Here is a 27430-nt window from a genome sequence, read left to right on the forward strand (position 1 = left end):
CTAAGACAGATTTGCCAAAAGATTTGATGGTAAATTTTTCTTCTAAGCCTGCTGCTTCAAAAGCTCAACAAAGTTAAGTAGCCAAATGATAACAAAGGTAGGTCTTAAAGCCAAAATGAAACTGGACAAAGTCAACAGTAATAGTTTATTTCAGCAGTTCTGGGTAAGAATATATACAAGAGCTGTGTAGGTTCATATCCTAAATACTTTCTTTAATTATTTACTATGTTACAGTCAATATACAAATTCACTAGTTTCCCCTATTTTTTCCACATCTTGACTTCCAGCTCAGTTTGTCAGAACATATAATTTCTGGTCAAAAAGCATTGCACTGCTGCTACTCCAATCATCTTCCTTATTAAGTTAAAAAAAAAAAAAAAAAAAAAAAAAGAAAAAGTTAGATTACTTTAGAATTTGTCTAAACTAGGACTGAGTAGAAACACTGCAAGGGAAAACCTGGCCTCATCAACAAAAGGAGCAAAACTGTCAATTTATTCAGCAAGGTTGGAGTTTCAGGAGGTTATAAAAATACATGCTAAGGATCTTAATGTCTGGCCAGGCCCATTTATAGTCTTGAATCTTCTTATGCAGCAAATCAAAATGCTACCTTCATTCTGAATTCACAAACAACCATTACAGCTAATTAAAACATCACCTAAAATGACAAATATAATTGAAAAGAATCCTTAAAACAATAACACCAAATTACCAATTCCTATGTAGTTGATTGCATAGTCAATATTCTTACTTCCTATTTAAATTGTCTCATACATCACGAAAATCTTATGGAATCACCCAAATAATGCCATTATTTTTGATGATAAATACGATTTTTAAGCCTGTCACGTGCACAAAATCTAGTAATGGGAGTCATCACGTATTATGCTCTTGGGAAAAACAATTTTTTTACATTAAGAATCAGATCTAGAGTCAGAATCATGCATAGATGCAGCTGTTTAGCTCCAGAAAAAAACTTGCGAATTAAAACTAGACAAACATTTAATATCTTTGAAATGTGAAGATGGACAGTGAATTGTGCACAGTGTGTTTTATCAGCTTGCTGAGGAATTCTTCTAGCCTTTTAAAACAATTGTTTGCATTTGCTTCCAAAATGTGCACCTTGATCATATGCAGCATGACATCAGAACAAGCATTCAGCTTAACAGAATGAAGCTCAGAGTTTCAGTGGAAACACTGTTTTCTAGGCACACTTTTTTTTTTTTTTTTGAATAATTACTACATAGCTGTTAAGAACATACTATTTACTGTCTGGGAGGATTGTGGAGGGAAAAGACAGTGGGAAGAGGACAGGAAAGTGAGAGGACCAAGTTCCAGAAGAAACACACAATCACTAGATGACACACAAATGCACTTTGCACACACTGAACACGCAGAACAAATATTATGCACTGCAACACAAAGAAAACCAACTATTTCAGAAATAGATAAGAATTTGAAGCACTAGATAATTAAGACTACCAGAAGAAGGCATCCCTAAACACAGAAAGAAAATTAAAAAGCACAGTAACAACTAGGTACATTTTTACGTTTGAGTACTTTTCCCTCTGTACTTTTGGAAAAAAAAACACTCTCAGAAAAAAAAAAAAATCTTGCAGACATAAAGAGGGTCAAAAAAGCTATGAAAGAGATACTTAACATAGGTTCCTGAGCAGATGACAAGCCATTAAACTTTCACCTTTAGGTAGTTATGATGATATGATGTCTCTTTCATGATATATCCTATTTTTTTTTAATTAAATCTACAATGTGTTTAACAAGCAATTCTTCCATCAATCTTTGATGTGTTTCACTTATAAAGCAATGACAGTTTTCAGTTCATGCTCCTTAAAGTTCCAGAGAAACCATTTTCCACTCACTTGCTTTGAAAGCCATTAAAACAACTTGATGAAGAACAGCAGCAGGGGGCTAACAGAAGCCAAAGCTTAGGAACAATCTTTAGATTTTTCTCCTAAGACTTTCTCACAGACCCTCCTCACAAAGATCCTCAGGGCTTTTCATCCTCTCCTTTCTCCCCATCCCCCCCAAAAATCAGTTCAAAGTGACAGATGCAACTAGCTCCAGGTTCTGTTATTTTCTTAATTTCACTTTTACCTCTCAATTTTGATAGACTCAACTGAAATCTGATTCCCATAGAGGTGGTCATCTCATCTTCCCATTGGGAAAAAAATAATACACAGAAAGATTCAAGTAATTTGTGGGAACTTGTGAACATCTTCTAACTTCTCACCCATTCTGAAGAGAGCACTACTACACAGAAATGTACCTGTTACTTGAAAGTCATGTACAACTGGCATTCAATAAACTGAACTAATTGGTGATTAACTGATTAGGTTTTTTATATACAGTTCCATATGTTACTGCAGTATTTCTGAAATGTTATGATGACGGTGACCCTGCAGCAGTTTCAATATTGAGATATAAAGAACTATTCAAGCCAACTGCAAATAATTTTTAACAATTTTTTTAAAACGGGAACTGCTGTAACAAATAGTAAATTCTTTGGTTATAGTCTAATGCCAATGCAGAAATCAAAGTTTTATGGAAAACAGAACTATTAGGGCAGTACTTATGCTGATCAGAATCAGTAAAGCATATTTTTTAATCTAGAATTGCTGTGCTCACTCCCATTTTGTTTCTTTGATTACAGCCAGTTGAAGGACAACATTTGTAGATCAATAATTCCGGGGAACTTCCAGAAACTCCTGAGCTCTGCTGTATTCAAGTGATGCCGCTGTGGTCAAAATACCGCACAGAGGATTTCTGGAACATGAACAGCTAATTCCATGAAGCAGGGGGCTATAGGACATATTAATCCCAAATTCTGGTTACAATCCCTTGTACTTTTAAAAACTAGAGCTACAGTTACAGTACACATGGCTAGGAGCACAGAGGGACTAAAGGAGGCCAGCTACACGTCCCCTTATCTGGAGGACAGAGGCAGCACATACGAGGGATTTGGGGTCAGGGAGGACAGATGGTCACCTCTTGTCCTTACACCGCTGAGCTTTATGTTTTCCAGTTGGTGACTCTCACAGTTTGTGTTTTTACATTCTTTTAGCAAGCTCGTGTTTGTAACTCAAACTGGGAGAATACATTGTGGAATAAATTTCTATATGTTTTGTGAACAAACCTTATCGATACCTTCTCAGAACAACACCAACAATCATCCTTTCTGCACCTCCCCCCTTCAGCTAAAGTAGTACACTATTAAAATGGTAGTGCAAGAAGTTTTTTAAGGAGTTTTTCTTTTAAAAAATTGTAAAAAAAAAAAAAAAAAACAAACCACAGAAGAAATTCTAAGTCAGAGAACTGACATACAGTCCTATCAGTAAACATACAAAATGTTTCTGTTGGCTTTCTGAGGTAAATGTATCATAAATACTGCAAAAGGATCCCTCAAGAATATAAACTAAGGAAGTCAACGACGTACAGAAACAATACCCTAAGGAACAGGAAGAGTTATGCATGATTTTCTGCAAGCATTCAATCACTTTACAGAATTGAAAAAATGTTAAGGCTGGAAGGACCTCACAAGATCACTCAGTACAAGTCTCTTAAGGGTGGCAGGATCAAACATATGTTATGTGAGTGCTATATAATACATGCCAGATACAGAATATGTGTCTAAGCATTATCCAGTCAGAGCCTCCATCCCAGGTTGTTCCATCATTCAAACTATTCCAGCATTTGTGCAATCTCATGACTAAAATAAATAGTTTCAATCCTATCTATGCAATAGCACTGTAAGACTGCACATGACCTAGAGTTCATCGTGAATGCTACTGTGGAATAATAATTTATTAAAATCACCATTTTTTTTCTATATTATTTTTCAATTATTAATGCTTACTTCTCCAGGGGGGGTAAACTTTTATTTTCCCATATTTTCTACTTGCAGAGAAAGAACATCTCTCACCTTCAGGAGTTTAGCCTCATTTCCCTATAATGTATTCATCACCGCTCAGCACATCTGTCCCAGCAAATCCCATTTCCTGTTCTATTCATGAGGCTCAGCAACCTGGAGCTTTAGTGATTGCCGCCACACTTTTCCCATGGCCTTCTCACCTCTCGCCCCCCCCACGCACCCCGCTCCCATTGTTTATCATCTGTTCTCCCCTGCTGCAAACTGCTGTCAGATGTTCACTTATCCCTAATCTTACTCACTGCCTTTGATATTCTTTCTAATCCAACAACCTGTCAACTGGGGCATCAGCCCATGTCCAGACCAGCTGCTCTGTCACAGGCCGTAAGATTCCCTCTCTGCTCCAAGAGGTATTTAAAGGATTTTGACACAGCAACCGCAATGTGAAACAAATAATTAATGCTGTTTTGATCAGTGATCAGGGCTTTAGTGTGACATGAGCCGACCACTAAGAAAAACTGAGCTTCACTTTGTTTAAACTTCGGCAAACTTTAGTGTTACTCTATTAAGAAGATTTTGATCAACGTCTGAAGGACAGGACCAAAAAGCAAAGTCCTTTAACTTGCTTTAGTTAAAAATTATGAAGAATAATTAATCTGAGTGCAAGTCAGAGGGGAAGATAACATTACATGCCTGCTGTGTAAAACATGCTTATTTATGCAGTATAAACTTGTGCAGAGTTTTCAAAGCACGGGAGCTGACCTTTTATGAGTTACACATGAAAATACAAATGTATTTTAAATATGGCAGTAGTTGAGGTAAAACTGCTATTTAGAACACACTTATATTTTCAGGAATACAACAGGATAGTTTCATCCCATATAGACCACGAAAATCAGGCATTTTAAGAATACCACCATTTACAGAAAATGTCTAATTTCCATAATATTCAGATTTGCTATAAACTTAAAATTTTACAGTGTTCATCTACTTTAAAACACATCAAATACACATAATGTCATAGCTGAGACTGTGATTCAGATGACAGATTTTTTGTAAGGAAAAAGAAGTTTCTGCTGTTTAAGCAAACACATGCATTTTGATCCAAACTGAAAAACAAATAAAGTGCTTAGTTGTTGAAGAACCTGAACACTATTTTATTTCTTAGATCTAACTGCAATTACTGCAAAAAATATGGCACCAAACAGGACAAAAGAGCCCACTTTATACCCTACAGTAGTTGTATTTCGCACACAAAAGTATAATAAAACCTCAGTGATGGATTTTATAACATGGTTCATTTGCTTAGAACTAAACCACTTTTATTCTTAGGGCTTGTCTATACCAGGACATCAAGAAAATGAATCTGAAATAAGTACCTTCATGAACTTCAATTCTGCTACTTAAACTCCATTAAACCCCAGTGTGGACACAGTCATCCAGTTTAGTTTACTGCTCCCTTAGGGCACGCACTGGAAAGTTAACATGGATTAAGGTAGGGTACGAATTCAAAGTGCAATCGTACTTTGAAAATGGTTTAACGTAAACAGAACCAGACTCTTTGTTGTAGAATGAGACACGGAGTTAATCAGGAAAGTCCTGTGTAGACAAGCCCTTGCAGTTGAGGCTACTGGAGAGGTATTGTCAGAGCTGATGGTTTTCAACCTCTTCATCTGCAGACCTGGAAACATCTTACAGCGAAGCTGCAGACCTTGGTAGCACGTGAAAATCTGCTGATCATTGATCCGCTTTCCTTAGTTGGCTCACATGGATGATCTACAAGTATTCCAATGGTTCACTAGTGAGCTACACATCAGAACTCGAGAAGTACTGGTTTAAACTAACTACAGCTGACGGACCTCCCCCTGACACTTGGTCTTAATTTCATACTTGTGCAGTAACCCAAGTAGTCTGGCTACTGATGGCACTAAATGAGATCTTACTGTTCGTTTATGCAAGTGCAGACACATTTCACCCCTCTGCAAGGATGCTACAAAAGATGCTCAACAAAGCCTTATTCTTTCCAATTAGTGGCATTTGCTGTCATGTGTGTTAAATTATAATATGATTGACCTAAAAATATGAAGTTTTGTCACTGCCAACTAGTTTTCATGCACTTACTTCAAAGAAGGTAACATCCACTTGTCAAAGCACGCTGGATAAAGAAATTAAGACTAACACGACATAATACTCACTGAAACAAAAACAAGTACCAGTGTTCTTTTCAACTACTACTCTCATTAACTAATGTTTCTCATTTCCCCCTTTAGTAATTCATAGATGTCTCATACAAAAATAACTTGTGCAATTTTCCAGAGTTGGATTCAAAGCATATGGCAGAGCCAGAAGCAGATACGCCTAGATTCCTTAATTCCTTTTCTTAAATCTGTGCTCTAATTGCAGAGAACACCATTTCTCTCAAAGGAAATTATGTTCCCTCTGTGTTTAACTCCCTAATGCTGTCTTTTCAAAAACTTCATGTTTCTTTCCTTTCACCCATATAAAAGAATTATACTGCACTTCAACCGTAATTCCCAGTTAACACAGCAGCAATCAGATCAGTCAGATCAAAAATTAGTCTTATCCAGGATCCTACCTCTGACAAGATGCCCAAGGAAGAATATATTGTTAAAACACTCTCAGATTCCTGCAATTTGCAGCTCAGGGAGTCCCTGAGCTAGCAGCAGTATGTTTCCATTTAAGATTAATACTATATAATGACATATCAGACTTGACAAGCCGAAGGAAATGAGACAAACTTTGCAGCAAAAAATGGCATCTCCTTTCTGTGCACTACTGCTTTGAAAAAAATGAACTGCAAACAAATGTATTACTTGGTAACATATTTCCTACTACTGGAACCTTTTGAAGATTCAACAGAAGACTTACTTGTTTGAACAGGTAACTCAAAAATCTGTTTACTCCCTAAACAGCATAATTTTTAACTGTCAAAATAGAAAAGAATGTTTTATGTTTATAAAAAAGCAGACGGAAGTTCCAGAGAATATTTCAGGCAGCTGGGCACATTCATGTTGCTATTAACTTATATAAAAAAATCTGAATGCAAAATAAGATGTTAATATTATTGTAGCACTGCCCTGCTTTGCTTTATTCATCTTCAAAGTTTCCATGACATCAATGATATTGGCCTCACTCGTTTCTACACATATTTTCATCTTCATGACATCTCCAAGACAGCTGAATTGTAAGGCACAGAAACAGTGGTTCCTCATGGTCATAAAAGAAAGCAGTAGCAAATTTCTGATTTGAAATAGGAAATTCCTTCTTCACTGATGGTTTGAACCCTGATCATGAAGTAAATTTTGCACCCATTACAAAGGTCATGATAAGTTAAAATCTACAGAATGACTGAGAAAACTCAACGATATAATAATTTAATTCCCTTAACAGTGAATGAAAACATCATGCATTAGTATGAACTTGAAGGGAACATTTTTCATGTTTAACTTCAAAATGAATTATTCTAAACCTTAAATCAACAGAAGTAAGGTGATGCTCAGGCACTGGCCTACTCTGAAGTGTGGAAGGAATGTGAAGCTCAGAAAAGAGCAAATAGTTCCAATTTACCACTACTGACTGCATGGTTCAGTCGATATGCAACGGAGTTTTTGAGGGTTATCCCACATCACTGAAACACATGCTCAGCCACCATTCCACAGGTTCAAAACACAAACTCACTCACATACATACACATTGGGAGAATCACTGACAATTGATTCTAGTCTGGTGGCAAACTTCTAAAAGTTCCTGGGCAGAATGCACATATATGTTTATACAACGCAAGGAAACAGTGGCAAGAGCTCCCTTGCCAGAACCACCCTCAAAAACAAAGGAATAGGAGTCTGGGTGAGATCCACAAAGGCTTTGATATGTGAGCTTTGCACAAAAGGTTCTGTAGCAGCTCAAGGTATTATTCCCCCAGAGAGATGCTTCCTCCCAGCTCATGCTCTGCCTCCCCTTTGAAGGGTACTGTCCCTAGCACAGAGATCACCAAAAAGAATATGCAAAGGCAATTCACTTTGTTCTGTGTAAAGCTCAGTGGTTTGGCTTAGAGGGCTGATGGAGGGGGGTTTGAACTGCAACAGCAGAGTAAGAGCTGGAGCAAACCTATTCTCTGCTGATTCTCAAGGGGTAAGAACCACTAGCATGGGGGAAAATTGCATGCAGTAACTTCTTAAATTACTACAAGAAGATCCACCACAGCTCCGTCAAAACCCCCTGCAAGGGTCCAAATACAATATGCAGAACCACTGAAATCCCTGCTCAGGTGCAGATTAAGAAGAATACATTGAATCCAATTTCCCATTTGGATACTTAATGCCACCCAAAATCCTAACAGCTCTCCTTAACTGTGTGTCTACTTTATGACTTGGAGTCTCCGCAGAATTCTTACACTTGGTATTTTTTTTTTCCTAATATATAGGCCAGTGCCTGGCCAGCATACACAAAAGAGAGCTGAAGATTTACACACAAATGTGTTTCCCAGCAGTGAGCACACTCTCCTGTGATGTGGGAAGCAATATTAATTGAAGTGAGATCTTGCAGGCTGACTCTACCACATCCCAGGGAAATGCCCTAGCCCTTGGGCATTGAGTTAATCTCTCATTAGCCATCCCTCTGGTCTCTTGAATAAATTATTTATGAAAAGCAGAAAAACTTCAATAGGAAAAAGTGAAAAGAGATTTACCATGGAGTTCCTGGTAAAAAAGCCAATTCTTCAGAAGGCGATGCATGTTTTAAAAAAAAAAAAAAAAAAAAGCCAATTTAGATAACAAATCAATTTGCACTTTGGAGGCAAGTACACATTAAAACTAGCCAGATGCTGCCCTATATGGAGGAAAAATGAATTCTCTTTTCTCAGTACCAAGCAGAACAAAAATACATACAAAGAGTTCCTCCTGACAGAACAGGGGATATTCCTCAGGCTGAGGTACCTCATCCATGTCTCAACCCCAGGCTACCTCACCTTAAAGAACATGGCTTATTTGACCAAGGGCCTCACCTGGAGCAGGGCTGACAGCTGAAAATCCCAACTAGAAAGTGAATTCCCTATTGAGGTACTCTCAAATGCCTATTTTGAAGAACATAGCTTGAAGAACATAGGGCCCTCTACATTGGCCCTAACCAAATCTGACAACAGTTTGCTGAATTCCACAGCTCCTTGGCTGCACTTCCATTTCTAGCTTTACACTTTACAAAAGCAGAACAAATAATTTCAGTAAGTGACTAGTGCACTGATGTGTCCAACAAGGCTATTCCCCATAGCTTGGATACCCAACACCAAACTGTACAGTGCCTCCATCTGTATGGTTCAAAACCTAGAATTCCTTCAGAAGGGTGTACACCCACTTCTATGCTCCATAGGAAAAATTCAGAGCTCATCACTTTCATTTAAAATACCAGTGGGCAGAGGAAGAGGACGATGAAAGACCTCCTATGAAAAAATCTCATGACCCTCTATGGGACAGGCTGATCCACTGTGGGCATAAATTGCTGTAACTTCAGGAACTGCCATGACTTACAACAATCCTCACTACTGCTATATAGCCACAATCTGCTACAACACAGGGGAACTTTGGACTCAAGCACAAACCTACAAGGACACTGCTGGAGTTTTCTGTAACGTGATAGTAACTGCTTGACTTGATTCTGTGTACATACAACCCCCTTCCTGTGTGTGTTTGAACAATCATGTGCCCAAGGAAAACGCTCAGCTGGCCAAAACACTAATCCAATCCTGGGGCCTGCAACTGTAAATGTGTAAAGTGCCTCTGAGGTAGATGACCATTGGAGTCTGTGGCTCCTCCCTTCTTCTGTGACCATCTTCTTCAGAGGTGTAACCTGTGTTGGTTTACAATATTTACTGAGCATTTTGTTTAGATTTCAGCCCCCAAATGAATCCCTTTCTGACGTCTTCCAGATTTCGAGTGGTTTGTAAACCTGCTAGAACAGTGGTTTACGACTCAGTGGGGTGCAGGTTGAATTGATAAAATCAGATCAGCAGGATAAACTGTGATATAAATCATCTATCTAAATTTATCTAAATTTATGTCTAACTGCTGAAGACTTAACTGTCTTAGCTCTAGCAATGGGATCCAAATTACCTCCACATAAGTAGCATAGTTTTGACATGAAATGCCTATAAATCTATGCTGTAACTTAAGCATTCATGAATACTTAATCATATGTTGTGTCAAAAAATTCTTTCAATTTCCTATTCGTACAGAAAATCAGTAGTTATGAAAAACCAAATGCATAAAAAACCCTCTTACTATATGTTCATCCTTGGACATAGGATTTATGTTAAAATAACAATGCTTATTTTAGGAGCATACCTGTTTGAAAATAGATTTCAAATTCTCAGTCTTCAAGGTCCAGATTATCCTTCATTAATATTACATGAACACAAAAAAATGCATCAAGGAATCTCCCCTGGAGTACAGTGCATGTAGGGATGTGGGGGACATGCTACAACTTCACAAAAAGTACCTGTAAGACCACTGCAAGCCTTCCAATTACAGCATGATGCCCCAGATTGCATAATGTAAGTGTCCAAACTAGTTCAGTTTTCACAGTGCAACAAATGTTTTGCAATAATAAACAAATTATTTATGTTTTCCGCATTTAGTTACTTAGAAAGACTTTTTTTATTAGATTTGGGTTAAGTTCAGCGAGCAAGTTCAGGGAACTCATGGAAGGGCAAAACTAATGTTACTATAAGATAAAGTACCAATTAGGAAGTGGGAAGAAGGAAAGTTTCTTTTCTTTTTCCAGCTAGTGAATTAAAAAGTGTTGGACAAGTAGAAGCCCTACTCAGCATAAAACCATTAAGATCAAGGGCTAGATTTTGGAAATAATTGTCAGTTTTAGAGGAGTGGTGGAATTTTGAAAAAAGCAGATCAGGTATCTAACTCTCTTAGATTTTAGACACTTGACTGTTTAATGAGGTTTTCAGCAGACCTAAATGCTTTTAAAACAATTAGTTAAATAATTGAAAATATTTTGTATTTCCTCTGGTTAGCAAGTCAGTTTTTAAATGCAAAATGTGTTTTTTAATAAACATAGGGCCTGTCTCTCAGCTCAGGTGCAGACAGTCGTGCTCACATTGAGCTTATGCTCTCAGTAGGCTGGACACAAGCCAGACTCTGTACAGATGCCATAGAAACTACATTGTCAAGTTCATTTTAAGACAGTGCTGTGGCCAAAAGAAACAATCTCTGCCCTCAACAGGCCCCAAACACTCATCCCTAACCACTACATTACCACCTCCCCTCTGTCAGCATAATGAACTGAATCACTGATCTTGTTTAGGTTAAAACTAACTTCCTTTTTTTTGGCCAGATTAGGTTTGATCCTGGTCCAGCTCACTCTGTTGCTGCACAAACACTTGTGCAAGGAGAGGAAGCAGCAAGAAGGGCAAGTCTACTTCATTGGGTGGCAATGCTGGTCTCTGTCAAAGCACATGACCGAACACATCCTTATTCCTTCTTTACAATACTCATCACGTTTAAGGTACATCTATTCAATTAAATGTAATTTTGTAATTCTGTTTAGTACATTTTAATTAAATACCATTTTTCATGTAAATCGAGTATGACTCAGAAACGAAAATGAAATTAAGCAGTAAAGCCTGTCACTTGTAAACTAAGACAGTAAAAATTCAGAACATGAAAAATGTTCTTAGGTTTACTTCTGATACCTAAAAAGAAATAATTAATTCTGTGTAAAGCTCTCAGCTGTTCACAAATTACTTTAGTTATTCCAACTAAGAAGAACTTTTTTTATTAAAATAATATACAAAAAGTATTTTTAAAAGGTAAAAAACCAGCTCATCTCCTTTGGTGCAATCTATTTGAACCCTTGCTTTTCCTTTTCTGTACTGTATCTCACTGTTGGACTTAAACACACTTCCTCCATATACATTCCTGTTCTGCCTTTCCAACTGAGGCGTCCAGAAGCGAAGCAAAGAAAGAATAAGAGATGTGTTTTGCAGCATCTATTTCTAGGGCTGTCCAAATTTTTATCCATTTCCCCTTCCACCCCTCTGCCTGGGTAAAAGCTCATCCTGGACCAGTCGGCCGGAGAAACAACTGGTTTTGTGCAGGTCCAAGGAAAGCGTCCAAGGAGCATGTAGCGCTTTGCACTCCGAGAAGCAACCTTCCTTTCACACCTTGCATTTCCGGCGCTGTTGGAGGTACCAGTTCTCTGTGATCCTGTGTGACTCACACTGATATAAACATGATAAAGGACAGGAGTTCCTCTCCCGCTTCCCAGCTGCAGGTGCTGCGGCTGGGCTGGTAGAGCAGTGGAGTAATTCACAGAATCACAGAATTGTTAGCACTGGAAAGGACCTCCGGAGACCATCTAGTCCAAGGCAGAAACACAGGAACACATCCAGGTGGGTTTGGAATGTCTCCAGAGAGGGAGACTCCATGACCTCCCTGGGCAGGCTGTTCCACTGCTCTGTCACCCTCAACGTAAAGTTCTTCCTCATGTTGAGATGGAACGTTTTGGTTTTTAAGTTTATGGCCATTGCTCCTGGTCCTGTTGCTAGGCAGCACCAACAAGAGTCTGGCAGCATCATTTCAGCACCTGCCTTTGAGATATTTATATGAATGAATGAGATCCCCTCTCGGTCTTCTCTAGGCCAAACAGGCCCAGCTCCCCCAGTCTCTCCCTATGAGAGATGCTCCAGACCCTTAAACATCTGTGGATGTCAGCAACGAGCTGGCCAGCAACGGGATCAGGATGTGAAATATCCGCACCAAGGCAAGGCCCAAGGCGTGAGGTGAACCACAAAACCAGCACGGGGTGAAGACGACAGTGCCAGCCCCGGGTGGGCAGTGGGCACAGGGGGCACCGCACGGCAGTGCCCCCGCGCTCTGTCGGGCTGCCCACCTCCAGCCCCACCTCAGGGCGGGCCGAGGGGGTGCCGGGGGCAGCGCAGCCGCCCCAGGGGCGCTGCGGGCGGAGAGGGGCGGGCGGCGCCATGAGGCGACACCGCCACCGCCCCAAAATGGCGCAGGCGGGGGGTGAAGGGCACCGGCGGGAGGGGGCGGGGGGAACCGGCGGCGCCACTCACCTGCCGGTAAGAGAGGCGGAAAGGCCGCAGGTACAGAGAGGAGGTGCAGGGCTGGAGCGCCAGCTCCTCGATGGCCTCCATCCCTGCCGGGGGAGGAGGGGGAGAAGGGGGAGGAGGAGGAGGAGGAAGGGGAGGAAGGGGGGAGGCGCGCGCAGCCGCCGGCGGCCGGGCCGGGCAGGGCCGGGAGCGGCCCCGGGGCGCTGACGGGGCGCGGGTGCAGCGCTGTCCTGCCCTCGGGCAGAGCCGGGATCAGGGAGTGCTGCGTTTCGCCCCCAAAACGGGGACACGGGCCCCGTCGCCTTTATTCAGAGAGCCGTAGAATCGTCAAGGTTGGAAGACACCTTTAAGATGAAGTCCTAGGCGTCAACCGAGCCCTGCCGCTGTAACCCCTAAAGCACCAAACCACATCGCCCAGCGCCAGGTCCAGACGCCTCTTAAACACCTCCATGGGTGGTGAGCCCACTACCTCCCTGGGCAACCTATTCCAGTGCCTGACCACCCGAACAATGAAAATTTTTTTTCTGGTATGTAATCTGAATGTCCCCTGTGTCAGCCTAAGCCCATTTCCTCTCGTCCTTTACTGCAAGCACGGCAGAAGGGACCGGCCACCACCTGCCTTCAGGTAGTTGCATTGTTCTGCAGAAACACCGATTTGCGATGCTGTTTGCTCAGGAGGTTGGCACATGCTCTCGGGGTCAGTTATGTCCACACCTTACACCAAAACTGGTGGGGTGTTCCTGCACTGAACTGAACTGGATGCCACCTATGTGCTACCTTTTTGCCACAAGTTATCCCGATCCTGATTATACATCAGGCTTTGCAGGAGGAGCACCTTGCTGTTAAAAGGACAGTCACTGATGCCGGCCTGCGTGGTGCTTTCGTGTCAGAATGGGGGTTGTATGAATGGTGTGGAAAATGCAGGGGTGAATACAGATTCATTGGTAGCCTGCAGTGCATCACTTGGTGCTTCTCCAACTTTCAGCGTCAGATTCCAGTTGTGGCCACACACCCAACCCATGGCAGAAGAATAAATGCAGCTCAATTAAATTCTTTTGTCTTTTTTCAACCAAGTTACAAAATAATTACCCTCTCTCCCTTTACTTCACTTTTGTCTTAAATAAATCACTATTAGATTTAGCAGTTTTCTGATTTTCATAGGAGTTTGATCATTGTTATGCAACATCAGGTTAGATTATCCCTGTTGTTTTAATGCTTCTAATAATGATTTTCTGGGTTCATGAGCAACAGAGCTCACTATTTGTAGTGGTCATTATCTCTCTGATTTGTGGTCACTTTCCGTGCAGATGTTCCTGTGTACAGCTATTTTGGTTGCTGTATAAATCAAATTATTTTGTCAATGTATCGACTGCACTGAGACTAATCTGAAATTTCTTGCATATGTTTCTTTTTTTGTTTTCTAATGTACTTCCACGTCATCACTAAGAAGGTTTATTATCTTGTCCTGTGGTAAGAAGAATCCCAGCAGTCTGGCTAAAAGGAACAGACCGAGCAATTACAAAACTCACTAAGAAGTAAATGAGGCAGCACTTACATTGCAGAATGCTTACCATCAGTTCTGATAACGCAAGTGGCAAAAAAATGTTTGGTGGGGCTGAAAAGTGTGGTTTTAAAAGTATGTTTGCAAAGCTATCACAAAAAGTAGGCAAGGAAATGTATTTTATTAGCTGACTTTGAAAATATTTGTATAACTCTGTTTGCATCACTGTATATGTCCATATATTTCTGCTTTTTTCAGAACGATCTTGAGGTCATTCAGAGCTCCTGGGAACTTAAGCTATATTTTTCTAGTAAGTTATTTCAGTCTTCTAAGTCCAATTTAAGTATAAACATAGTTTCCATGCACAGCAGGTTTACAGTATCTCTGTTTGCTTATGTTAAAAGTTACCGGCTACCCAGGTCGGTTCAGCCGCTCAGATTGCCCTCTTCAATAAACATTCTGACACCACTTTCAGGTTTTGAGTGTGTGTGTGTTTTGAGGAACGTGTCATACTGTGTGATGGATTGCTTATTCCATTCCTAGCCTTAGGTGGGAAGCTTTTGGGATTGTGATGTGTCACAGACCTGATCTCGTTAATGTACCTGGAACAGTCGAGTGCATTGTCACGGGCAAACACATTTTGGGGTGCTCTGGTGTTGCAACTTAGACTTGTCGATTTTTTTGTTGGAAAATCTTCTTCGTGAGTATGCCAGCTGAACTAAGGGTTTAACAGGCTGAGACTGAGGAGCTGCTTTAGTGTTCCCATTTTACAGGTGAAATCTGAGTGAGAAAATAAATAGGAAAAATATGTCCTGCATAGTGGGACTACCATTCACCACCTGGACCTGAATTTCATTACTGTTCTTCATTAAGGCCTAGCTAACCTGTGTAGCAAGTGGCTTTACATTTGCTAGTCCAAGAACAATCCCAAGAAAGAAATTCCCCTAAATTCCCACTTATTCAGATGGATAGTAGCGAAGGGGGAAAAACTGCTGGATGGGTGAAATGCACTCCTGCTTTCCTGTTCCCTTTCACTGCTTTCATGGCTTGCCTCTGCTGACTGGAATAGTGATTCCAGCCTAGCTCTAAGTGCACTGGCTTCACAGCAATAATTATGAGATGATACAATGCAGAGATGCTGCTCAGCAGCTCAGCTCAGGGGTTGGGAGAGCTCTGTTTCCACATAAAGTCCCACCAGGGGATGTGCCCACCAAGCACACTTTTTCTGGAGTAACTTGATTCCAAAGGAAATGGAGAGACCAGGCATGTTTGCTCAGTCCGAGCGCTGCCCCAGCTTCTCTGTTGGGTGTTACTTGACATCCCTGTGTGTCTGCTCCTTTTTAAAGCAGCATTACTAATGATGGTGTTCCTCCAGAAACTTGGGAAAACAGGCATCTATAATTCCAGAGTGTCCAATGACTCTGTTCATGTCTATTACCTTCAATGAGAAGATTATGATACTTAAGTTTAAGCTCACATTTAACTGCCTGCAAAATCTCTAGGGTTTGATTAGCACCACTCCATTAGATATCATTTACATTTCTGTGATACTGTCCCTAAATCATCAGTTCCCAAACTTCTTATAGCCTGGGTTACTCTTGGCTGTCACAGCTTCTTTGCAGAGCGCTATCCAGGTTTACCATTGCACTCCTAATTGAAATAGCTACCGCTGATATCCTTCCACAAACCAACTGCCTCATGCCATCACATCTTCCTTGTTAAGTGATACTGTTAATTTGACTCACAGAAACCAGGAATGTGTCGGAATGACAGGTTGCATTTCATTACATTAAACACATTCCTTTTTCCCCCTTAACAGTGGCTTCTGTACTGTATGTTGTTTTCTTGCATTTTAAAATAACAGATGTAAGGATGTGAATGCTGCCCTGAGTGATTTCCTCATGAGTTCTTTATTTCCTGAAGCTGCTGGTCTCCTGTTGTAAAATCCTAAAATCTAGATGTTTCACCACACAGGCTCTGAAGGCTGTGAGAATGGTTTGTGTAACAGTCTGATAAACAACCTAATAAAGAAAGCAAAAAGCTGAGTAGAACTTTTGTTCCTTTCCTGGAAAGGAAGATCAGCAGAGTACGTCAGCAGGCAGAGAGAGAAAAAGGAGAAGTGTCCTCTCTGGAGCTGAAGAGTCTCAAGGGAAGATTCACAGGGATTTCTTACAAGAAATGAAATGTTAACATCAGTGTTAAAAAGGAGTTCTTTCTGCAGGGTAAGGTTCTTTGTTTAACAGACTTCTCTCCAAGGCAGTGTTTGCCCTGTGTTACTTTGCGAGTAACTTCTATTACCAGCAAAGTACCCAAACATTTTTTTTTTGCATTGCTCTTTAAAAAAAAATCCCCTTTAGCTTGAAATTTCTGCCGACACAGTCCTTCCCTTCCCCTTGCAGTCACACAGTCCTTGGGCACACGCTCTGCAGAGGGTCAGGTTGCATCCTCATTAGCAGTTTGTTTTATTGCTGTTTGCTTTGGGACACAACCGGGAACGTTCCCGTCCAGAGCCTGGTGCTACTGCCCTTCTGCTCGCGGTGGCTCCGGGAGCCAAGCACACCCTCCCACCTCCACCTGCATGCAGGTTTACCGTGGGTGGACAGCCAGGAATGTCCCTTGCAGTACTTCCCTCTTCCTGCTGGAGCTTAGTGAGGTGCCTGAGCTGTTGGGTTCATTCATGCACAGTTAGGCAGCCCGTTTTCCATAGCGATTTCTGAGTGTGTCTGAGCATCTGCATGTGCTTTTAATCTCCATCAGTCCCTGCCAGGATCACTTTGCTCTTTGACATGCCATGGCTCATGAACAAGAAATCATCAGGTCCTGAGCATTTCTTATCTCCAGAGGACTCCTCAAGATATTGCAGAGTATCATTACTTTCTTATGCCTTTGGACAGTTGTGAGTTGTTACGGTAGTAGTTACTAAGATACTACAAATATGGAAGCCTCAGGAACTAGAGGCACACTGACTTGCAATTTTCAGCTTTCATTTTTAAAAGACAATTTCTAACCTTCATGGCTGCAGAAAAAAAAAAAAAGGCCAGGAAATGAAACAATGACAAACCTGTTGTTTGCGAGCTGTTAAGCACAGGTCCTGTGCCAAGGTGATGCCACATATTTGGTAGAAAGGCTTTGTTGTTGGGGTGACAGATAACCTGAATCCCCAGCTCTGGGCAGCAGAGGCTGCTGAAGCCAAGGGGCACTGGCTGACCCAGGATCCGGCTGTGTGCCCAGTTCAGCCCATCCAGCTGCAGATGACTTGGGATGCCAGCAGAGCCATTTTCCTGTGCCTGGAAGCTACTTCCAGAACTTCCTCGTCAGCTCCCATGGGCAGTTTTTGTTAAGATCACATAAGGTATCAGGAAGGTTGGACACCTTTACTGTACATGCTTAGAGAGAAAGGTGGGTGAAAGTGTCCAAAATTCAGCATATTTTGTAAACTTATGTTGGAAATCCTTATGGTTGACAGCATGAAATCTTATCCTCTTCATGTGGGTCATCCTTGCATTGCCACAGAGATGTTAGTTTTGAGTGCCTTTCTTGGTATCAGATGCTTGTTCTTTCCATAATGAAGTGGCTGTTGTGAAGTTTGCCTTCTAAGGTTTACCCCTTAGGCTCCTGTGGAAAAGCAAGCCTGAAGCTGCCAATATCTAACTTTTAATTATTATTCAGTTCTGGGGCATAACCACCCTGGTTACATTCATGAAAGTCAGGAATCGTGCTTATGCAATTCTCTTGGCTTTGTAAATAGAGCCCTAGAGAAATTTGTTTTGATTTTAGTAGTAACTTTTCTGAGCGACGTCTTTTTTTTTTTTTAATAAATTATTTACATTTCAATTACCAAATATAAAGTTAGAGGTCTGCGCTGCAGTACATAACATTATGTTGCAGCAATTTTGTTCACCATCAGTTGGTCCAGAGCTGCTTTAATCCCATGAATTGCCTCAATCTGAAGAAGCTGGAGCAATTATTCATGTATGGATTTGCAGAACTGGGTTTGTGAGGACTGACAGCAGGAGAAAGACAGGCGTGGTATCTATCACTGATGTGCACCACAGTGAGTTAAAGAAATAGTTTGTTTGCCTTAGATGTTTTCATTATCTCCTCCTTGTTTTGAGAAACACAAAGTGTGTCTCTCTTAATGAGAGCAACCATCTTGGTCTTTACTTTGTGAAGTTAAGTACTGTCTCCTGGCTGTAGTAGGAAACTCACCTGTGCCTAGTAGAGTAGTGTGATTTCCCAGAAGAACTGACATCTATCCATCTGCCTTGTGAAAGAAAGGTCTGATAAAAAGCTCTTTTTTTAGTGCATATCATCATTAAAAGCCTTGAACTAAATATGGTAAGAAAAAAAAAATTAAACATATTGAGTATAAATATAGATATGTATATCATGACATGTAAAATTGATCTATCTAAAAATAGTGGAGGGAAAAAGCTCTTCAACATAAATATGCAACTAATATGTCAAATAGTCCTTAAGATATTCACAATGTAATATGACAAGTTGCAATATGGTATAAAATAGAGGGAGGTGGGTGAGAACTTGGGAAGTCAATTCTCATTTCTAGCTTTTCAGCTGGGGGAAGAACAAACACACAGCCTGTGAAAAAAATAAGAAACAATATGCATGCAAAATTTAGATACTTTTATATTATTTTAATTACTATCCAACAAATGTTGCCTACAGCTAGCAGAGTGAAAGTGATTAGAGGGAAGGCTTTGATTTTTCACTTCTCTCTAATGAAGGAAAAAAGAAAATGATAACACTGAGTTGCTTGCATTACAAAACCACGTACAACTAATATCTGGATCTCATTATGCTGGAAACTGTTCAAATACAGGTAGAAAAATGGTGTCTTTCACCAAAAAAACCCAGCAAACTAATTCATACAAAAGAACAAACAAGATGAACATACAGTAATAAGGAACAGCTGAAGAGAGGAAAAGATCAAGAAGAATCTTCTTTTGTTTGCCACATATGTATGCAATAGAGCTGGAAGGAGAAAAGTATTTTGATTTCTCAGGGAACCTTGATGTTCCAGTAGTTTGAAATTGCCTGTAAAAGGGACTGGAGCCCGAGCTGTGGGATACTTGAACGTTGGCCATGGCTCTAGCCATGACCCTGGTATCTCTGAGCTCCCCAGTGACCACGACACTGTGCTGTGCCTGGTAGCCTGCCCTGGACTGTAGGCATTATAAGTCCAAGTGTCCTTAATCTTCAGGCAGTTTTGTTGAAGCTGTGGGAACTGGAAACCCTGGTCCTCAGGAGAGTACCAGCTGGGCTGCTCAGAAGCTGGGGCTGGCGTAGCTCCAGTGGAAGCTTGCCTGTTTTCCAAAGGAATTTAATTGAATACTTGTCTGGATGAAATCTTTCTGTTTGGTAAATTGAGACATTCCAAAGGAAAAGTATAATCAGAGGGGTTTTATTCCACCAGATGTAGGGAGCAGATATCTGGCTTCTATTTTGATATATTTAAATATAAATATATGTATGTGTGATTTATGTGATAGAAAGGTAAAGAGACACAACTGGCCATTTTTCTGCCTCCTCTTCATTAGGCATACTATATTATTTTCATATTTATTTCTGTTGTAACAATACTGAGGAATCCAGAACTTTATTGTGCTCATCATTGGTATCAAATCACAGAACAAAACAGCCTAAATGCTTTAGTGAGATTCGTTAGAACTGAGTTGGAGGAGAGCTCAGAGGAAGGACAGGGTAAGTGCTCCACAAGTTACTTCAGAGGGTTGTAACTTTTCATCAAAAAGCATGTGATTGAAGGACAGCACGGACAATGATTTGGCTATGGCAGTGAGGGATATGGGCTGGAGATACAGAGCAGGAGGATTTCATTATCAGTGACTTGAAGTCAGGAAGCAATATAAGGGTTGGACTGATTGAGTTGAGGTGATTGAGCAAGTAACCTGCAAGAAGTTGAGCTGATCTGTTGTTGAGAGCTCACTGGAATGTTAGTGTTTGGGTCTTTAAAAGATTGGGTCTCCAAGAGATTTGGATTCCATAAAAATCAAAGTTCTGAAAAACAAAATCCTAGGCATTTTATACTGGACTCTCAAAACTGTTGCCATTGACATTTTCCTAACTTGTGAGTGCTCGACTTTGAAACCTTGACAATTTTTTTTTAATAAATGTTCTGCATATTTAGACATTTTTGGTTCTTTGGTTATAGTTCAGAAAAAAATAATAACTACAAAAATCAACCCTTCCTCCTCTTTCCTATTTGTGAACCATCTTACTGGATTTATTATTTTGCACTGTGTTCTTGGAGGCTGCAGTGAAGGTTTCCAGAGCATTTCAATTGCAGATGTGGGCATTAGTATGCTCACAGTAAAACCAAGACCAGGGATATCCAACCTTAATCTCTGTCGATCTCCTGGAGCAGCCTATTCTCACTTTATTTTTGCAATGCTCCCTCTCTTAATGCCTCTTCCTTGCCTGCAGCCACTTCATTTGAAAGCCTGCAGAGTGTAAGAGGTGGATGTGTTTAATGTTGACAGGAATCAAAACCAAAGGAAAAGACACTGTTTGTTTGGCCACCTGCTCTTGCGTGAGGATGTTGTACCCCAGCTGAGCAAGGCGGACAAGGCATGGGGTGTTAGGTGCATGAAGTTGGTTTGTGCTGTGCAGGGCATATCATTGCTTTCAAATCGATAGGGAGCTACTTAGTGCATTGCCTTTCTGCCTAGACTAAATCCTAGATTCTCATAGCTAAGCAGACTGTATGAACAAAATGCCCTCCTCCATCAAGGTCAGGAATTATATATTGTTTTAACCATAGTGTTCTATAATCACGACTGCAGTTTTCTACTTGGTGTTTTAAAGATATGAAATCCATGCAAGCTAACATATCTGCATGAGAGATTGTCCTGACTTAGAGCCAATTTTTGGCAGAGACAATAGAACAGACTCACAAACAGGTGGTTCTCATCACTGGGTGCATAATGCTGTGTGTATGCATGTTAGCCCTTGCCTAGCGCCCTGATGCTGTAGAGAAGGCAATTTTTCCCTGGACATAGATTGGGATGTATTTGCTGGAGAGGGTAACTAAGCACTTCCTTCACTGAAGCTTCCCACTTGGTACCTGTATAAATATCTCCAGGCAAGCAGGTAAACCAACAGCACATAATCTGTCACTGCTAAGGACAGCATTGCTGTTCTGTGTACATAGGAAAGGGAAACGCGTTTAGAGTGAACGTGGATGTTCTGTTCTTCATTCATGTGTGTCTAAACTCTAATCTCTTTCAGTGTGCCATAAATCCAAAATAACTAACCGAAGTCAGTGCAGTTCCTGGGGATTTGTGCTACTGTAAATGAGAACAGAATGGTAAATTTTTTTCTCCCTCTCTCTCCTAATAGTGAGAAGAAAAGCTGGATTGTCAGCCTGACTATACTTCTTTGCTTTTCTTTGCTGACACTGTCATAAAATGGACATCATTTAAACATTCATTATTTTTTATATTTGAAATATAACAGAAGGAGAGCCTTGATGGCTTTTTATTTTACAGAAATATAAACATTAAAGTAATTTTTCTTTTACACGTGTTAGGAAGCATAATTTACTTGAAAGGACCCTATTATATACTCAGTCCTGTATTTGTTTATCTAATTGAATAGAAGAGCATTTACTGCAGTTTCAAAGTTAAGCCAACAAACATTTGTCTTTGTGTTGCAGCAGTGATGTTTGACAACTGGGTTAGGCAACACCCATTTTGGGTTTATTTTATAGTATTGACGAAGCTGAACTCCCAAGTACATTTTCACTCCCTTACTTTTGCACTGTTGCCATAAGTTGGGTATTCAGCAAAAGATGCTGAAAGCCTTTCATACAAGTTGCCTGTGTTACTTACATTATCCTTGTTCCCATCACCGATAGGTTGTCTGACGACTCTACGTTTTGTTCCACATATCCCTGGATACCCTTGTTGTGTGCAACAAGACATGGAGATATGAGCAGTGGGATTTTAAATGGATCTACGTTTATAATTCCAGTTAAAATCAAGAGGAAAGGAGTGGAAAGCAAACAGAACCTTTTTCTCTTCTGTGCCATGCTCACACCAAAACATCTGTCCATCAGCTCTACTTCCTTCAAGTCCAGGAACACCGTGGTTATAGGAGTGCTTAAAAAGCCTGTATTTTTACTGTCAGAGGATGCCGTTGATATTCCTAGACATGAAAATACTTAAGATTGCTGTATGCTGGGTTTTGGGTGTTTTTTTTTTTTACTCTATAAATGGCATTCTGAACTGTGCTGCCTGTATCAAATAGCTCCTGGAACATCCCTCCTAATCAGTTCCTTTTGGGAGCAGGATCGTCGGGCTCGTTCTGAAGCCGTGCCAGTGCCGGCAGTGCATGGGGACTACAGATGAGATCTTTGTTACAGAAGCATGAGATCAATTCACCGTTCCAGGCCATGTAGTAAATGCATTCCTGACTGAACGTTACATCGTTTTTATTTTCCTGGGACAGCATTGCACTGTGTCTCCTCTCTGAAAGAGCTATGTTCATTAGATACAGGAAGTCCTACTAATCATCCATAACGTTACATTAACAGCTGCTGGTGCGTCTTTGAATGCCCAGTGATGAGGGGAGAGTTTGCAAGAGATTTGGTGCTTCTTTGCTGTGATTGTTTTCTTCAGCATGCTTCAGAATCCGAAGTTCTGTAAAAAAAAAAGGGCAGTTAATCCTTGGGGTTGTGAGGAAAACTTTTAAAACGTGCACCAGATGGAAATCAATGCAGTAGTGTCTTACAAGCAGACAGATAGGCTGAGAAGAAATCTGAAGTCTGATATTATTTGGATTGAAGGAAAAAGAGCTGCAAAGCAGTCATGCAACTTAGATATCGTCGATACAGAATATGCAAGTCTGCAGTGAGCTCTGTCTCATTTCACATCGTTGACAGCTTTGTTTTTGCCAGTGGCTCAAGATAAACCCAATTTTCTCTCCTGTTGATTTGTGCTCCCTTTCTTTTGTATAGACAACTTCCATTACTTCCTTTGGCAGTGCACACGATAGCTGACTCAGGAACAGAGCTGACCGGAAAAAAAAGATTTCCAGTCTATAGACAATAAATTTATACTTCTGCCCTTGTTTTATGCACATTTTTTTACAACAAGAAAAAAAAAAAAGAGAGCAAAGGACATGATTAATGAATGGCGAGATGTTTGATTTGAGCTGTTTTGACATGTCTGAAACCCTTATGTTGGAGTGGATAAGCCTGGTGCCTGCTTTATGTGTAGTGAAGTCTTCAGGAGTCTGTTCTGGGTGCCAGTGGTTACTCCTTAGCCCCAGTTTGGGATCTCTGACACTTCTCTGTAGATGAGATATAGCAGGATTTCTGCAGATAATTCTCCAGAACAATCCATTGTTCATGTCACCGGGAGTCCTGCTTGTCCAGCTCCAATCCAGTTTATGGGACAAACTCTCTGCTGACAGTGTTGCTGCTTTTGGTAGAGGAAATATTAATCCAACATCCTCCTGGTCATAGCAAAATAAATGGTAAAATAAATCCCAAGGTGATTTACAGTGTTTAGGAGGAAAAATCTTGAAGAGATCCCATCTTGAATCATCTTGAATCCAGATGATTCTGCAATGTCAGCAATGAACAGGGGATGTGGTTTCAGGGAGCTGGATATTCCATGTGCCACAGAGGTGATGTGGGCCAAAAGCACATGAAAGCATGTTCATTCCTGTTCCTTCCAACACAGGAAAATACCCATAACCATAACAACCTGCTAAGGAGTGAGAGCTCTGCCAAATGAATAGCACAGAGCTGATAGCAGCTGCTGGCTAAAACAGGTAGGCAGCTGGTATCCACGAATACCATGGAGGGGAACTGCCCTAAGAGATGGCAAAGGTAAAACAGTAATAATCAAAGAAATGCCCATCTGATGAGTGTAGATATTTGCATGCAGCACCTTCCAGCACACCTAGGTAGGTGCCTCACAGCTCTAGGTTGTTGATACTCTGCAAGACCATTTGCTTTAATAGTAGCAATTAGTGGGCCAGTACAATAAACAGTGATTTTATGAAAATGAGGACTGATCCATTCACAGGTGGATCCGAGACAAAGATTGAATGCCATGCTTGTCGTCAGTCAATGCACTCCTCAAGGTGTTCAGTGTCCAATGTATGTTTTGCCAGATATTGTTATGAGATCCTTACAACAAACCATTTATTTTTGCACATTAGCTGCGTTGCACAGGTAGCCTGGGCTGTCAGTAATACCTTCTGTATGTTCTAGTGCAGGCAGGCAGAAGAGCAGGTCCCAGAATGTTCTCACAAAAAATCATTTTGTCCCTCATTTTTGCTTGATTCACCCTTGGAGGGAGATGCCATATGGCATTGCAATAGGCAGAGTTAGCAGTAGGAAGCTACAGAAAGGCAGCTTTAAAAGAGAAATTCTTTCACCATTGGAGTACAACTTCCAAGGTAAACCATCTCATGGTGGCTGATAGTTAATTTGGTATTTTTTGGAAGTTCATAGACAAGTTGATAGATTCTACCAAGTCTCAGCTGTTATGTACTGTGTGATGCAAGGCAAGTAGGGGTTTATCTGGGGAGAAGTGCATGGCAGAAAACACATTGGTTCCAGTCCTCCACTATCTCCTGTCTCCTCTTCCCTGGTGCCCCTCCTGTGTTCCCAGCAGGGAGTCTCGGGAAGACAAACTTCAGGCACCTTTTGTGCCTGCAGCTCAGTGATAACAGGGCTGCTCCCTTGGTATTCAAGGTGATGTAGGGGAAAGAGGACTTAGGTTTCATGTTTCTGCCTCTTCACCCTTCCTTTTACCCTCACGTCCCTTTATTTTGGGAGTTCCGTGCTTCTTGGAGACAAGGATGGGAGATCTGGCTTTGGAGGAGATGAATCCTAGAACAGAACAGGAGCCTTCAGGCTGTTCTTTCTGCCTGGTCACAGGGAATACAGTCAGTCTCTGCTGTCACCAGATGCTACATCCAGACAGGACAAGATGTTTGAAGCCCTTGAGGGTTGTTAGTGTCTCCTGTCAGCCAACAGCATAAAAAATGTAGCACTCGAGCTCCAAGTCCTGGAAATTGGCCTTGATTTAATGAGATTTCACAATAAATAAGCATTTCAGTTTCCCTGCACTATGAGTTTTTAAGGATTTTGGGCTTTTCTGTGCAAACTTGGAGGCTTGAAATGAATTATTTAGGTGAAAGATGAGTCTTTCTTATGATTATGATTTCTTGTCTTTGTATACTTAGACACCCACTCCTGTAGGATAAAGAAACATATCAGAAGACTTACTTTGATATCCTTGAATCTGGAAACAGCTTGTTTTTTTAAAGTTGGATGCTGTCGTACCAGAGAATGAGGCTGCTGTGAATCCTGGGTTTAGCTGCAGAAGTAATTTTAACAGGCGCCCACATGTGTTTAATAAAGCCAGATTTCCACCTTTCCAACTGCAGCTTTAGTCACAGCAGCATATTTTGTAGTTCCCACTCAAGCCGAGCTTTATGTGATAGTAATGGCAATGTTGCTGAAGCAGGGAGAGTCGAATCAAACACCATTGCAATCAATCTCACAGTTCCCAGCTAGCAAACTGAGCAGGAAAGTGTTAAATCTCCTCCAGCAATGCTGTACGGGAGACCTCCAATCATCTTTACCAAGTAAAGTGGATCCTCCAAATTAGGTCATCTGTTTGCTTCATTCTGAAAGATTTTTATTAAAATGAAAAAATGTTTTCTGTTTCTTCTCTCAGAGAGAAAACAAACATTGGCATCTAGAGTGGTGGAAGACAAACACTTGGTGCTGGGCAACTTGATTAAAGTGTATTCCTTGTAATGAGCGGTGCCTCCCTTATCCTGCCATTGTGTTCAGACAAGAAAAAAAAAAAGGAGGGCCTGCCCTTTCCCATTGTATAGTCACATTTTCCAAGTGCAGTAAAAATGGGTTTTATAAAAAGCCCTAAAAAATAAAAAAAAAAAAAGAAAAAAGAAAAAAATGAACTCTGTCTTTTAGTAAACCACTGAAGCAACTCTTCAACAAAAACAATCTTGTACACCTTGTATATAGGAGAACTCTTGAAGTTAGTGCTCTATCTAACCTACCAGAGAAGGAAGATAATACTGGTAAAAAAGGTTTGGGATAAGTGTTGTCTGAGCCTTCCTTAAAGGCTTGCTACTAGAATCAAAGCTGAATTTTACTTGGGGAAGGTAATAAAGGAAAAAGTGATTTGCAGCAGAAGACTCTGTTTGTACTGTTATATTTTTATCACTGCCATCACCAATACCAACATCTACATTTATCTACCCATGTACATTAACCAGCAGTCTACTAATATATTAACAGACATTATTAGCTGTAATAGCCCAGTTCAGTCAGATTTAATGGGAGAATCACAGAGTCTCTACATCATGTTTGCCATTACCCAGAGAGAGTTGCTTGTGGGCATTCACCTGTGTGCAAACTGGGCAGGAAAAATTAAAACTGTACATCATATGCTTGCATTTTGGAAACAGTAAAAAGAAGCTGTATTCAGTAGACAGACACAGGTATCCTCAAAAAAAAAAAAAAAACCCTACAAAGAAAACCTGAGTCTTAGGCCAAGCCACGTCCTCGACTCTGTTTTGTGGCACTTCTATTTGTTTGAAAGACTCAGCATGGATTTTCCTTGGTGTCGTTATGTGCTGAGTATTGCTGTATTGGTTCCACCACCACCAGACTCAGTAAACAAGGATGTGCCCAGGGAAAAACAGACATGGTTAAAAAGATCTGTGTTGCCAGCCCAAATCTGGTTAGGTTAGTGTGGGCTTCTAGCAGCCAAAATAAAACAGTTGTGCAGGGCCAAGAATTTCAAGATAGAGAGGGCTGGAGGAATTCTAAATATGCTACAGAAGTGGAAGCAACAGGACTTGGCAAAATCCTTGGTTGAGATAGAGAAACAACGTGTCTTGCTAGCCAAACAAC

The 27430-nt window shown here is 40.8% G+C and overlaps 1 protein-coding gene and 1 long non-coding RNA gene across 5 annotated transcripts in view; one reads left to right on the forward strand and one right to left on the reverse strand.

Annotated features, from left to right (window-relative positions):
* Positions 1–13150, reverse strand: part of NUDT14 (nudix hydrolase 14) — a 59974-nt gene extending 46824 nt beyond the window's left edge. Inside the window, exon 1 of the mRNA XM_032690708.1 lies at positions 12987–13150. Within this exon, the coding sequence (XP_032546599.1) occupies positions 12987–13067 (81 nt within the window). The 5' untranslated portion in view covers positions 13068–13150. The remainder of the gene's footprint in view (positions 1–12986) is intronic.
* Positions 12375–23614, forward strand: LOC116788181. Of its 4 annotated transcripts, none has more exons than XR_004357567.1 (6): positions 12375–12740; positions 13574–13680; positions 14743–14794; positions 16459–16706; positions 21751–21829; positions 22379–23614. It is a non-coding gene; the product is annotated as an uncharacterized LOC116788181 (long non-coding RNA). The 4 variants fall into 4 exon arrangements; XR_004357565.1 differs by having other exon boundaries at positions 13574–13608; positions 13969–14794; XR_004357564.1 differs by lacking the exons at positions 12375–12740; positions 13574–13680 and having other exon boundaries at positions 13705–14794.
* Positions 23615–27430: the final 3816 nt, after the last annotated feature.

Source organism: Chiroxiphia lanceolata, chromosome 6, assembly GCF_009829145.1.
Source record: "Chiroxiphia lanceolata isolate bChiLan1 chromosome 6, bChiLan1.pri, whole genome shotgun sequence".
Taxonomy (NCBI): Eukaryota; Metazoa; Chordata; class Aves; order Passeriformes; family Pipridae; genus Chiroxiphia; species Chiroxiphia lanceolata.